The 14,193-nt window shown below is 33.7% G+C and overlaps 1 protein-coding gene across 1 annotated transcript; it reads left to right on the top strand.

Annotated features, from left to right (window-relative positions):
- Nucleotides 1-597: 597 nt before the first annotated feature.
- On the top strand, nucleotides 598-6,522 carry LOC110429291 (RNA-binding (RRM/RBD/RNP motifs) family protein). Its single transcript, XM_021445253.2, has 3 exons — nucleotides 598-828; nucleotides 1,165-2,365; nucleotides 5,879-6,522. Exons 1-3 carry the CDS (start codon nucleotides 610-612, stop codon nucleotides 5,890-5,892), a joined length of 1,434 nt encoding a protein of 477 aa, XP_021300928.2. The 5' UTR covers nucleotides 598-609; the 3' UTR covers nucleotides 5,893-6,522.
- The last annotated feature ends 7,671 nt before the right edge of the window (nucleotides 6,523-14,193 follow it).

Here is a 14,193-nt window from a genome sequence, read left to right as displayed (position 1 = left end):
CCTCTCAGATCTTAGTTTTTCGCAAGATTTGGCACTTGGCTTTCCTTTGATTGGTGGGTTTTATTTTATTTTTTTTTGCTGAATCTGGATTTGGGTTTTCGATCCTTTGCTTTAATTTTCAATAAAAGTTTTATAGCTACATCAATTTTCTGATTGATCATCTGCCTGGGTACTTTTTTGCTTTTGCCTTTTCATTTCTGAACTCCAGGTGAAGTTAAATTCCGGGGCGGTCGGTTGATTGATCGTGGGAGGATCTGTTGGTTTCTAAATTTTGAATCGGAGAGAAAATTTCCATTTTGTATCGGATTACAGTTTTGTTGTTAAAATAAAAGGTATTGAATTGTATCTGCATTATTGTGATTGGATTGCTAAGGTCAATAAAAGACACAATTATATATGTTCTTATTAATCTGATTCACTGAGAAGGTTCTTTTGGTATTAATTTTTGATTGTTCTATTATAATTGTCGTTGCAATGAAATTTGATGTCTTGCATTGGATCCAGTGATGAATTTGGCCTTTTTATGTTAAGAGTGTGTGTATGATTTGCATTTGTGGAAAATTTGGACTTTCTATTGATGGAGCTAGTTTTTCTGGAATGTAGAAAAAGATGTCTGAGAATGGTAAGCTATTTATTGGTGGGATATCTTGGGACACCAATGAGGAGCGTCTCAAGGAGTATTTTAGTAGTTTTGGTGAAGTGGTAGAGGCAGTGATCATGAAGGATAGGACCACAGGCCGTGCCCGTGGTTTTGGTTTCGTTGTCTTCTCTGACCCGGCTGTTGCTGAGAGAGTCATCAAGGAGAAACACAACATTGATGGCAGGATGGTAAGCTGTTGATTTTAAGTGCACTTTTTTAGATTAATGTTGTGCAATGTACTATCATTGTTGATATTAGGTTATTGTAGCAAAGGATGAAAATTCAATTCCTTATTGGAGTTATGAACCCGATATTGTAATTGCAGGAATTTGTGTTATTCTGGTTGTCTCCAACTAATTCAAATTTGATCCAAGAGTAATCATGCTTGCTCCTATGTATCTTTTTCGTTGCAATGATATTGGTTTTGTTTGTAATTTTATTCATTTAGTGAAATTACTTATATTGAGCTGAAGGAGTTTGTGCTGCTTAAGTTTTGTTTTCACTATTGAGTTACTTGTCCTCAGGTTGAGGCAAAGAAGGCAGTTCCTAGGGATGACCAGAACATTATGGGTAGAAGCACTAGTAGCATCCATGGTTCGCCTGGTCCAGGCCGCACACGAAAGATTTTTGTAGGAGGTTTAGCATCTACAGTCACAGAGAGTGACTTTAAGAAGTATTTTGATCAGTTTGGGAACATCACAGATGTTGTGGTGATGTATGATCACAACACCCAAAGGCCTAGGGGCTTTGGTTTCATCACTTATGATTCAGAAGAGGCAGTGGACAAAGTGTTACTAAAAAATTTCCATGAACTGAACGGTAAAATGGTTGAGGTCAAACGAGCAGTTCCCAAAGAGTTATCGCCTGGTCCTAGTCGTAGCCCACTTGGTGGATATAACTATGGTCTGAATAGGGTCAACAGCTTTCTTAATGGTTACACTCAGGGATATACTCCAAGCAGTGTTGGAGGCTATGGACTTAGGATGGATGGTAGGTTCAGCCCTATTGCTGGTGGTCGAAGTGGGTTTCCTCCTTTTGGTTCTGGTTATGGAATGGGCGTGAACTTCGAGCCAGGGTTGAACCCAAGTTTTGCAAATACTGCAAATTTTAGTAGTAATATCAGCTATGGACGGGGGTTGGGCCCTTACTATATTGGTAATACAAATAGATTTGGTAGTCCTATTGGGTATGATGCAAGTAGTGGAGGTAATTCTTCCTTTTTCAGCTCTGTGACCCGGAATCTTTGGGGAAATGGGGGGCTTAATTATAGCACAAATGCTGGTAGTTCCAGTGCATATATGGGATCTGGAAGTGGGAGTATTGGAGGAAGTGCCTTTGGAAACAGTGGAATTAATTGGGCTTCTTCTGCAATTTCCGGGCAAGGTGGAGGAAATAATGTTCCTAGCAGTAGTGTTAATTTTGGCTATGGAAGTGGTGATAGCAGCTTTGGGTTGGGAACAGCAGGGTATGGAAGAAACAGTGGGACAAATGTGGCACCAACATCATCATACACAACACCAAATGGTGGTTATGATGGAGCCTTTGCAGACCTTTATGGTGGTGCTTCAGTTTATGGTGACACCACTTGGCGAACATCAACATCTGAGCGAGATGGTTCTGGTTCCTTTGGCTATGGACTCGGTAGTGCCAATTCTGATGTTTCTGGTAAAAGTTCTCCTGGTTATGTTGGTGGTTATAGCGTTAATAAGAGACAATCAAATAGAGGTAAGACTTGTTACTAGCATCCTAAAATTTTTTTGTAAAAGATTTTCAGCTTGAGGAAATTTCCTGTTAACTTTAAAGAATTATTATTGATGTTCATAGGAGGTTAGTAGCAAAATCTTGTTTAGATGTTGTAGAAGCATAACTAAATAGAACCTTAGAAACTTTTAAGTTAGGATTCTGCTAGCTATCTTTCTTTGGGTCCAAGTCTTAAATTTGGCAACACATACCTTGTAGTAATATGATCTTTCATTTCTTAACAGCTGCTTGCTTTACTTTCTAGCTATAGAAGAACAATGTCAGTCAAGATCGATAGACATCTTTTGAACATAATGACTCTATGATTCATTTATTAATTGAATGTTGTTGTTTATTTGTAATGTGTATAGCATTTACATTTGACACGTTTCTTAACATCTCCGAAATTGGTTATATAATTTGGTAACTTTTAATAAATCTTTAAATCTTCAAAGATGGGGCTAGAGAAAAAGAGATAATGGAAGTTTTTGTTGAATAATTAAGGCTACTACAATTTTCAAAGTTATGATATTAATGTTCAAACTGTTGTATCAAAATAATAGTTGTCTTGTGCAAAGATACTTATCATAGAGTAACAATAGCACAGACAAAGAAAACATTTTTAATCTATCTTATTATTGCTCCTTCTATTGTTAACATGTTTGTCCTTGCACAATTTGAATTAGCTATGTTGGCTGCTTGAATGATTCCTATGTTTAAGCTCGCATTGGAAGTTTTCAAATGCACTAATTGGTTTCCTGAAATTAGTAGCACCTTTAGGGTTATATTTCTTATATCATATTATGTTAGGATTTATAGGTTGTAAGGTATAAATATGTAAGTTTTTAATTTTCTAAAGAGTTTTGATGATGGATTATGGAGATATTCAGTTGTTGGAATTAGATTCCTTTTCTCTACTTGTCCTTCCCTCTGCTTCTCTTTTTCCTCCAATTTTCTGCCTTTTTCTCTCTCTATATTTTTGTATTTCATTCCCTTCTCTTCAGTTTTCCTCTCCTTACCTCTAGCTTGTGCCACATCATTCTCATCTTTTCAGCTAATCTTCTAGGCCTACCGTTGGTTGAATTGTTATCAATCTTTAATTCCTTGATATCTCTTTAGCTTTTTTAAAGTTTAAAGCGCAATTCTAATTTGAACAATGCTCTTCACTAGACATACCAAGTTGGAGCTCTGTGTAACTTACCTTTTAAGTTCCTGTATGACCAATTCCAAGTGGAAGTCATGCAAATAGATGGTTTCAGAGGAAACTTCTAAAATCTTTGACATGGCACACAGCTATTGTGCATGTGTGAATTTGTGATTTTGGACAGATATTCCATTGTGATTTAGTGTTTGCATGCTATGAATAGTCAAAGAATTATTGAAAATATAATTTTTCCTAAACAACTTGAAAGAAATGTGTAACATTCTCATTTTTCTATACACACAGACACACACCTGTGATTCCATGACAACTGATTGCAAGAGTTCTAAGTTTTTGTCAGTGTCATTTTTCATGGCACCTATAAAATCTTATCTTTAATATTACCTTAATGTGATTATCTTGGAATGTTACTTTTCTTCTCAGAACTTTTCCCATGCTTCTTAGCACTTCTCCATTCAAGTCCTTTTTCAGTAATGTTTGTTGAAAAATTTTTCGTTGGGACGGAAACAAAGTCTTAGATCATTTTTTATGAAGAGAATATAACTGTGTCTTATAAGGATGTATTTCTTTTTCCTCCACCTTCTGTGGATTGCTTTTTGGTCTTTTGGTTTTTTGTTCCTTTTTTTGGGCTAGGCAAAGTGAAGCAATTGCTTTTGCTCTCCCATCTTCTGTTTTTCCCTTCAACTTCATTGGTCCTTCCATGTTAAATGGCTTAATGGTCTCATGTCTACTCTACAATATTTCCACTTGGTTGTGGTGTGATCAGGTTCCTAAGCATAAAAATGAACAGAGTGCTTAGAAAAGGGGGATGCCTGAGAATTGAATGGCAAAGACTAATGAGTTGAATTTGTGCCTTGCACATTCAGATTTAGCATGGGCTTGGTTTAGCTCTGTGTTTCTCTTATGACATGGAGTTGAACTTTAACTGTGTTTCTCTTGATATTGACAGAGGGGTATCATTCTGTTTTCTTGACATGCCACTTGAATCTTGTCCTCATTTTTTGGTAGATGTGAGGCACCATAATTTGCTTATGGAGGCTCTTTTGTCACTTCTTACTTCCTCTTTTTAGTTAATTTAGGGTCATGAAAACATGATTGTAACTAATAAGAGAACCAACTGCATTATTTTCATTTTCATAGAAGTGTTAGTTTATATCCATCCGTTGTAGAGCATGCACCTATTTGAACTCTCTCTTTCTTTCTAGTAACTAATAAGAGAACTAACTGCGTTATATTTTGTTTCCATAAAAGCATTATTTTGTACCCAACTGTTGTAAAACATGCAGTCATACAAAAATACCTGAAATCTCTCTCTCTCTCTCTCTCTATATATATATATATATATGTATGTATGTATGTATTCACACATAGATATGCGTAGGTTGCACCTCAATGATACCAGCATGCAAGTTTTTCTTTTCGAAAGGTAGAAGGTGGAAGAGGCATGTCTTAGTCAAGTGTCTGGAGGTGCAGTGTTCAAAGTTCCTAGGGGTTGCGAGATCAAGTCCTGTAGCTATTATATGAAGGGCCTAAGTTTAAATTATAGACTTCAGCAATGGTTGGGGGATTTATGAATTCAGAAAGACTTCACTCCTATGATCCAGTCCAACCATTGGATTCTAAAGAAGTTAAAAGAAAAGGAAGGAAAAAGCAAAGAAATCGTCTTGGAAAGAAAGGGAAAGGAGACTTTCTTTACATAGTCTTCTATTAAAGGATCTACTCAAGAATCTTGTAGAGGGATTGAATCAAGTAGATATCATATGAGTGGCCTATCTAGTAGTTCTGATTGGCAATTCTAAAGTTCTTTTAGAATTGGATTTTCTTTTGACAAGCGATAATTCTTCTATGTATGTTAAAAGGGTGTCATGGCCTGAGGCAAGTATGGTATTTAGAGCACACGATAGAATGAATTCTAATAGAATCCACTAGTTGGCTACGGAAAAAGGTTATGGACTCAGACTCTTGAATTATTGAGTTATTGTCTGACGTGCAGAGTTTCTCGACTGCTCTTTTCTGCCTTACAGTCATAGATTTGATTGCCTGCTGTTGCAATAAATTTTTTGATGGTCTTTTATATGTGTATTATTTCAACAATTATGCTTCAGCAACTGGCAACTGGCAACTTTTGTTCTTTTTTTTTTACTAATTGAAGTTAGAAATTTCTGATGCCGCGTGTAAGTGCTCTAATACTATCTTGTTCCTTTGAAGAAACCAAATGCTCTTTTAGATTTTTCCCAAAACATGTTTTTTAATGTACTTTCTAAAAGATTGTTATAATCAGTACTTCTTGAGTTTGTTCCTTTACATTTACACAATTTGGTTTTCTCTTGGTTCAGGAATTGCTACCTAGAAGATTATTTTGGTTATCACAATACTGTAGGTGAAGATAATCTTGTGAAGCAGGTGATCTGTGAATTCTGCACGTTACCCTCGTTTATATCTTTCAGTTAAATGAAAGTTGGTTATCTAGAGCTAACTGGAGTGTGCCTGTTTTGGAGAATTAAATTTAGAGATAGAGATTACAAGGGATTTTGTGTTAAGGCTTGAATTTTGATTTATCTTTTTAGGGCTTTTTTTTGGGTACTTGAGTGAGATGTAAAATCAGATTGCGGGATATAGTCAGAAATGTATCATGCATCTCATGTGAGGCGGCGATACATAAGGTTATAGACTATTTTTTTTTTCTCCCTAGAATTTATGTTCTGTAATGGCTCTGGCAAAAGTTGTGGGTTCTTGTCAGGTATGCTTTGGTTTTTTTTTTCCTTATCTTCCATTATTTGGGTTTGTTGTTGAGCCAGATTGTATCTGAGGTTCTTGTTGATTTACTAGTGTGAAACATCAAAAGGGATACCCATCTAGGGTCCCTCTGAATAAGTTACGACATATGCTGATTCTTTCTCCATTGAAACTTTAGTGGAACAGGTTGAAACTTTGTTTGTGGAAACTTGAAATGGACAATTAGAATTGAATTTTGATCTAATACCTTTTGCTTTGCTTGCAATACATTGAGACAACACATAACCACACAAGCCTTTGTACAGACTAAATATGCAAGCCATGTTCATGATTAGTGCTGTTTGGATGATTTGTGGGTAATGCAATCAGTTTGGTGAGCAGAGCGGGATCCACAAATGTTTTTGGACAGCATATTGCGCTGTTTTAGCTTAATTATATTTGACCATGTCCACATGTATTTTTATTTCAGCCATTTATGATATTAACTCTTTATCATGTGGAGTTGTATTGACGCTTTTGTGTGTATAGCCATTAACTAGAATCAGGCGCATCAAGTTACTCTCGTTTGGTTGCGAACGCTATCGTGTTGTCCCTGTTTGCATTCCTGTTTTAATCAGTTATTCTCATTTCTTTTCCATTCGAATGCTTTGTTTGCCCGTACATGGAAGCTACTTCCTACAACCACTAGTCTGGGGCTAGCTTAAGCTTATTCGCTCTTGGTTCCTTGAAGATGTTTATCTGTGCTCGTGAACGGGAGTTGATCTGCATGGTTCCCCTTTTCCCAGTCTACATACTTGAGTTTGGAAAGGCAAAGAAACGTAAAATGATTATCAGGAGTAATTACATTGGCACTATATTTTACTGATGATTTGATCGTCAAGGATCATCTTTCTTCAAAGACTCGAGTCCATGCACCATTGTATCATCTCCGCATTTCTCATTTTGGGATAATTCTGAAGCAGTACAAGAATCCAACATCCTAGCCATGTAGATGATCGTACAGGAGAGGTGATCAGTGGTCGGTGATGCTTAAATTACGCAAGAGTTCCCGATGTGAGACTCGTCTGTCTATCTCAATCTCTGCGTCTCCACCAATGCCGGTCTGGATGGAAAATCACTCTATGCGTGCCTTTGACAAGTAGCATGATACAAGTTGCTCCCTCGTCCATTCAACCACGAGTAATGCTTATGTTATGATAGGGACACCATAAAGGGAGACCATTTGGCTTGCTGCATTCATATGCTATGTGTTGCTTTATTTTATTCTTTGATTGCAATGGAAAGAGCTGAAGCGAGAGGAGCTGGGAATAGCTAATAGCCCAAAAGTTGAAAAACGAAAAAGGGAGGGAACATAACCTTTCCGAGCTTTGATCACTACGGAATTGGTTGTGATGAATCAATTCGGACTTGTTTTACAGGCTGTAAATTGGTAAAACCCCAATCCTACTACACGTAATCAATGGGGAGAAAGCTAATGGGGTGGGCATTGGGCCGACAGTCTTTCCCTCTGAGAGAGCTTTGCCTATTGACTTAGAAAAAACATGCACGAACAACGCAGATGGTGATAAGAAAACACTAGCGGGGAACATGTGGGCATCTTGACCTCTGCTTTGTAAGCATCTATCCAGAGTTGATCTAATTTCTTTCATGTCGTTTGATGCGCAAGGTGTGCTGCTGTTACTAATTCCTTTGCTTTTTGACATACCGAAGACTCAAAAGTGATGATCACACAAGGTAGGAAGGAATCGTATCATCTTGTCATCGTTTTAAGCCTTCCGTAGATGCATGTTTTCTCATCCTCGGCTTCGCTCGCCCAAGATGTCTCCATAAGGATAAGGGAGACTACTCTCTGTTGGAATAATTTAATTTTTTTTATGTGTCTAAATTCATTATATAGGTGTATTGCATATATTTATTCATGTATTTTGACTTCATGTATGTCTTATTACTTGTGGTATATGTAATTAAATGTCAAGAGTCACTTATTGTACGTGGCAATGGGAATTCAAGTGAGAAGAAGAATTTCAAAAGATCTTCCTCTTTCTCCAACAAAGTGGTATCAAAACCACTATCCCAGATACGTGAGAGATTATAGATAAAGACTATGATCCAACACAAGGTTGAGAAGGGTGCTTTGGCAAAATCGAGGAACAAGGATAAACAAGCTCTCATCCTCACATACACCTTAGTTTGGATGACTTTAAATCTGGTAATTCATGTTTTTGTGTCTTAAATGTCTCAGATATAATTAGACACGAAATACGTTAAGGTTAAACACGAATATGACATGTTTAATATTCGTGTCTTAAATTTAAAACACGTACACGTATAGATTTAATAACCATGTAATACAACACGACACGATTAATAATACGATTAACACGTTTAACACTATTAAATAAAAATATTTACAATTAAATATAATTTTATTATTTAAATTTAAAATCTATAATTATAAAAATAATTATAACAAAACAAGAATAATAATATCAAATATAATAAAATTTAATATAAATAACATACATAAAATTCATTATCATATAATATGATAAAACACATCATTAACATCTAACCTTCAAACACTAATAATATCAAAAATCATTCATAATTTTCAATCGTAATTAAATGCATATCATTAACCACATCATCAACCATAAACAAATCAAAATCGAAAATTGATTTGCCAATGTCACATCATTCTGGCATCACAAAACCTAACAATAAAATGGAAACAATATAGTAATAACATTAAATCAATATAGAAAAAGTTAAATAAAATGTCAAATTTAGTTCAAAGCATTACCTTTCATTGATGATTAATCAACATCAACAGTTTTAGAGCATTCGACTTATGACATTTCTTCCTTATTAATTTCTAAATTTGTGACATTCACGGTAAGATTGTTCATATCTGTTTCTACACACGCTTTAATATAAAAAATATTTATTAAAAATAATTAAATAAATCAAACTTACTCTAATCATGCATTTAAACACAAAAAACATAATCAAAAATAAAGAAAGAATGTATCACCAATTTCCCCAAATAGCCAATCCTTACAACATAATTAACATTGCCTCCACAACATCTATTTTAAGTTAGCTTCCATATTGATCAAGAACTTTACTGCTAACATTAAAAGCAGACTCGGAAGCCACTATCAATACAGGAATGGCCAAGATATCTCAAGCCATGATAGGAATCTCAGGCTAACAAAACTGATTCGTCTTCAAAAATTGTAAAATATCCAATTCAATTGTCGTTTCAATCCTTTGTTCATCCAAATATTACTCTAGTTGAGATATGTTCTTGACAGTCCCAAACTCACATTGAAAATTGTCAAACTCCTAATTAATAAAAACAAAACACTTAAAAAACATTAAAACAAAATACAACAAAGGAAAATTAAATTTAATAACAAATAATACTCCAAAAATTAAAAAAAATTACCTTCAAGAACTCGTTTTTTCCTTTTAGCACCCTTTTCCCATCAAAAGGGGTGTCATTTAAAGAAGATGGAGTATTAAGAACCTTGACAGCATATTCATCATAAAGAGTAAATAAATGATTTTTAACCTTTTTAAATTTAGCTGAATTACTCCCATAAAGCTTTGTGGAATAAATTGAATCTTGTACCAAGGATCAAATATCACAGCTATAACTAGATCAAACTAAATCTTAAACCAATACGTCATCAAACTTAACAAACATATTGAGATAAGCATAATTTTTTTCAAATACACATCATCTCCACTCATATGTTCTTCCCAGGTCATGAGTGCCATGAATATCGAACTAAAGTACAAGTCGGCTTTAGGATACTTTGTTCTAGAAAACACACAAGTAATCTCATAAAATACACTTAAGAACTTGTTAAGTTTCTCAATTCTATCCCACTCATCTCTAGATGGAGAATGCTTAAAATTTGAATCATTAATTTCCAAATGAGAAAAGGTCAAGCAAAAATAAAGTGTACTTTCAAGCATGAGAAACGTGGAGTTTCACCTAGTTGGAACATCTTGTTTTAAGCCTATTTTTGCATTCAAATTCACTAGGCTCACACTTTAAAAACTTTTGCTTTCTCCCTTGAGAACCTTTCACATACTTAATACTTTCCCTCACTTTTTGGATCGCACTATCAACTTCTTTCAAACCATCTTACACAATCAAATTAAGTATATGAGCACAACATCTTATATGAAAAAAGAGCCTCCTCCTAAAAGTTGCTTTCTCATATTCAATTGCACTTTCAACAAATTAACAAAAGCATTATTTGCAGAAGCATTATCCAATGTTATTGAAAACAATTTACTTTCAATTCCCCATTCAACTAACAATGCATAAATCTTTTCACTCAAAGCAACACCATTGTGTGAAGGTGACATAAAGAAAAAATTCAAGATTCTTTTCTATAGAATCCAATTTTTGTCAACAAAATGAGCAGTAAGATACATATACCCATCAGTAACAACAGAAGTCCACAAATTAGAAGTCAAACAAATCCTACTAGGTGATTCTTGAAGCAAGGATTATATCTTACATTTTTCTCTTTTATGCATCTTAACTATATTAGCTTTAATACTGTTCCTAGAGATCAGAGCAACATCTTCACGCAAATAAGACAACATAGACCCAATGCCAGTATACTCCACAAATGATAAAGGCAAATTATGCATCACAATTGCAACTACCACTAATTTATGAAACTTTTAGGATCAAACTTTGAAGACCTCCTTAACATTGAATTATGTTCCTTAGAAAATATCATTTGACCTATATCACATGTGTCTTTCCTAACACAATTATTATTATGATGTTTCAAATTACTTGTCCCATACTTGCTTTCATAATTCAAAATATACCCATAGAGCTTGCATTTTACTTTTGATTTTCCATCACTTGAGTTCTTTTATGGCAAACATTTAAAAAATGTCCAAATCTTTGAAGTTAATTTTCATTTTTTGGGTTGGCATGGCTTTTTTTCATCTATTGCTCCCAATTGATCAATTTGTACACAATCATCAGATTCCTCCAGAAAATGAACATTTGATTCAAAAGAAACATTGATATTGTCAGATTCCATCTACAAATGTCAGCAACATAAATAACATCAGAAGTATTGATATTGTCAGATTACATATTAAATATCACAAAAAATGAGTCAAATCATTTTTCATTGGAATTAACAGAGTCCATTATTTTTCAACACCTCAAGGCTATAAAGAAAAATTACCAAAAAAAAAAAAACTAATGAAATATAACATTCCCAAACCTCAAAATGAAAAATTAACAACAAGAGCAAATTAAGAGAAAAAGCAACTAAATGTACACTATTTCTTTTTCCTTTTTCATTTTTTGTAAGAATTTATTCACTTTAAGAGAAAAATATTGTTCGACAGTAAAATTATCTATAATGAAGCATATTTATTGGTGACTACTTAATATATATATATATATATATATATATATAATACAAAAAATTAATAGACTTGGAACGGTATAAAGATATTTTCATGATTAGAGTCATGGAAAAAACAAATAATAACTAACCATTATTGAAATAAAGTTTTTTGATTAGACTTCTTATATAAGTTATTAGGAGAGAAAGTTAGGAACCAACGTAGAGAAAACCTAAAATCAAATCAATTTGAAGTTCTACGTTTACCAAATACCATCAATTCTCTAACCCATTGGTTCAATGCATAATTTGCCTTTTTAGTACATTTTGGTTCTAGTCATAATAAGAGGAGAAAACATGCAATTGATGACAAGGTAGAACATATCACATGGCATGGGTATTTTTTGCTTTAACTAATAACTACTTACCATATTTTTATATTGGATAAAGATTCCACCTTTTTCCATTCAATACATAATTTGACAAAATTAATTTTAGTCATGAAGAGCCCAAAGTTGTCAAAAGAGACACCTTATGGGAATGAAGGAGTAGGCCCAGAATTTGTAAATGGAAGCAAACAAGTTGTGCTTAAACCATGTAAGAGAGGTTTTGGGAGAGAAGATGAGACTCATGATTGCAATCAGGATTGAAATCTCAAAAGAAGCGAGTCGCAGACAATGCATCGGACAAAGCAAGATAAAGATGAGCAGGTGCAAGATACAATCTTTGATTCAGACTTAAAGTTAAGATATTCGACAATTAGATAAGAAGCAGAGGAAATTCGGGAATTAACTAAAAAGTTGGGACTGAATTTCAAGGAAAGGAAGGATGAGGTGATTCAAAGGATTACTGCTCTAAAACAGAGGTTGGGAGCTGGAGTAACCAGAGGACGACATTTGAGTTGGTCCAAGGAATGTAAGCAATTAGGTGCAAATAGGAAAAGATGCAATGAGTCACTGGTTTGAGTTGACACTAAAATGGAGGTTGATGGGTAAGGGCAAATAAAGGGCACGCTAGTGGTTTATGATTGTTGCATTCAAAGAACAGTTGAGTAGTTATGTTGGTTTTGCTTCAATTTTTTATTGGGTTTTGATTTTTGTTTTGCATCAAGTATTTAGCAAATGGGGAATGTGTTGGTTTGACTAATTTTTGTTTTGAATAAAAAAAACTTTTCAAAAAAAAAAACTGCTGAAGTGAAAGGGGAAAAAAGAAAAAGAATTGAAGAAGAGAAGAAAGCTCAAAGCTTGCTGACTGAAAGAGTGAAGAAAGATCTGGTGTGCCATGCGTGAGGCAATCCAAAATGATAACCAAAAGTTAAAAATTAGGGTTTGAGCATGTATAATTACATTATTACCTTTATAAAATTAAAAAAACTTATTACAATAATTATTTAAAATTATTTATATAAGGTTAAAATAGTCTTTAACTATTAATTTTTAATAGATTAATAAACGTGTCACATATACATATTTAAACACAATAACACGATTAAATAAATGTGTTTAAACGTGTTTTAAATGTGTTTATCGTGTTTGACATGTTAAGATACGAAAATTTTCGTGTATTAACGTGTCAGACATGATTAGACACGAAATAAATTAAGACTAAACCCAAAACCTATTTAACTCTGTATCTTCTTTTGTCGTGTCCAAAATTGCCAGGTCTAGATGACTATATTTTTTAAGCTCACCAATATAATCTACATAAAAGAAGTCACACTTAGAGTATTTAGTTCATTAGTTAGTAAGATTTTACAAAATTCATTTCAAGTAGTCGACAAAGTGGAAAAAATGGGACTTTAATCACTACGAGGTGATTTTGAAGTTTTATTTTTGTCAATTAATTGAAAAGGTGTGGAAGAAATATTGAAGATGAATGATTTTTTTACTTTGATTTTAAAATTCGAACAAAACAAACTATTCTGTTTACTTAATTTGAAAGTATGTCATATGCGACTTATATATGTTTAAAATACTCATAATGCTATGGTGTATATATCACATTATTATGACATGGAATCTACTAAGACTTTTGTGTAAGTCAAAAGTCTGATTTTTTTTTTTTACCAATGAACACAAATTAAGCTTTTCAAAAACAAAATGTTATAACTAGGAATCTTTAGGCATTTAGTTTAAAGCCTAACAAAATGGACATTGTCATCTATATATATATATATATATATGAAATAATATTGGCTCCAATAGTCTACTTGCTAGTTTGTTGAAAAAGTAGGAAAGACTCAATTGTATAATTGGCGCAAGTTAAGTTGTAGTGAATAAAATTTTCTTAAATAGTTGCATAGTGAATTTACTTCACACAAATTGTTTGATTAGCATTTGAAATCTTGACCTTTGGTAAAACCACTTACTAAATCAAGTCTAATCTCCTCAGATATTAGATGTTTTAAATTATAATTTGGAAGAGTAATAAGTGTTAATTATATAATGACCCAACATGTTGCTAATGTCAAGATGGCCGAGTTGGTCTAAGGCGCCAGTTTCAGGTACTGGTCCGAA

Source organism: Theobroma umbraticum, unplaced genomic scaffold (genome assembly GCF_002168275.2).
Source record: "Theobroma umbraticum cultivar Fairchild unplaced genomic scaffold, ASM216827v3 scaffold_44.0, whole genome shotgun sequence".
NCBI lineage: Eukaryota > Viridiplantae > Streptophyta > Magnoliopsida > Malvales > Malvaceae > Theobroma > Theobroma umbraticum.
The sequence above is the reverse complement of the archived record's forward strand: the minus strand, read 5'-3'. Positions and strand labels throughout refer to the sequence as shown.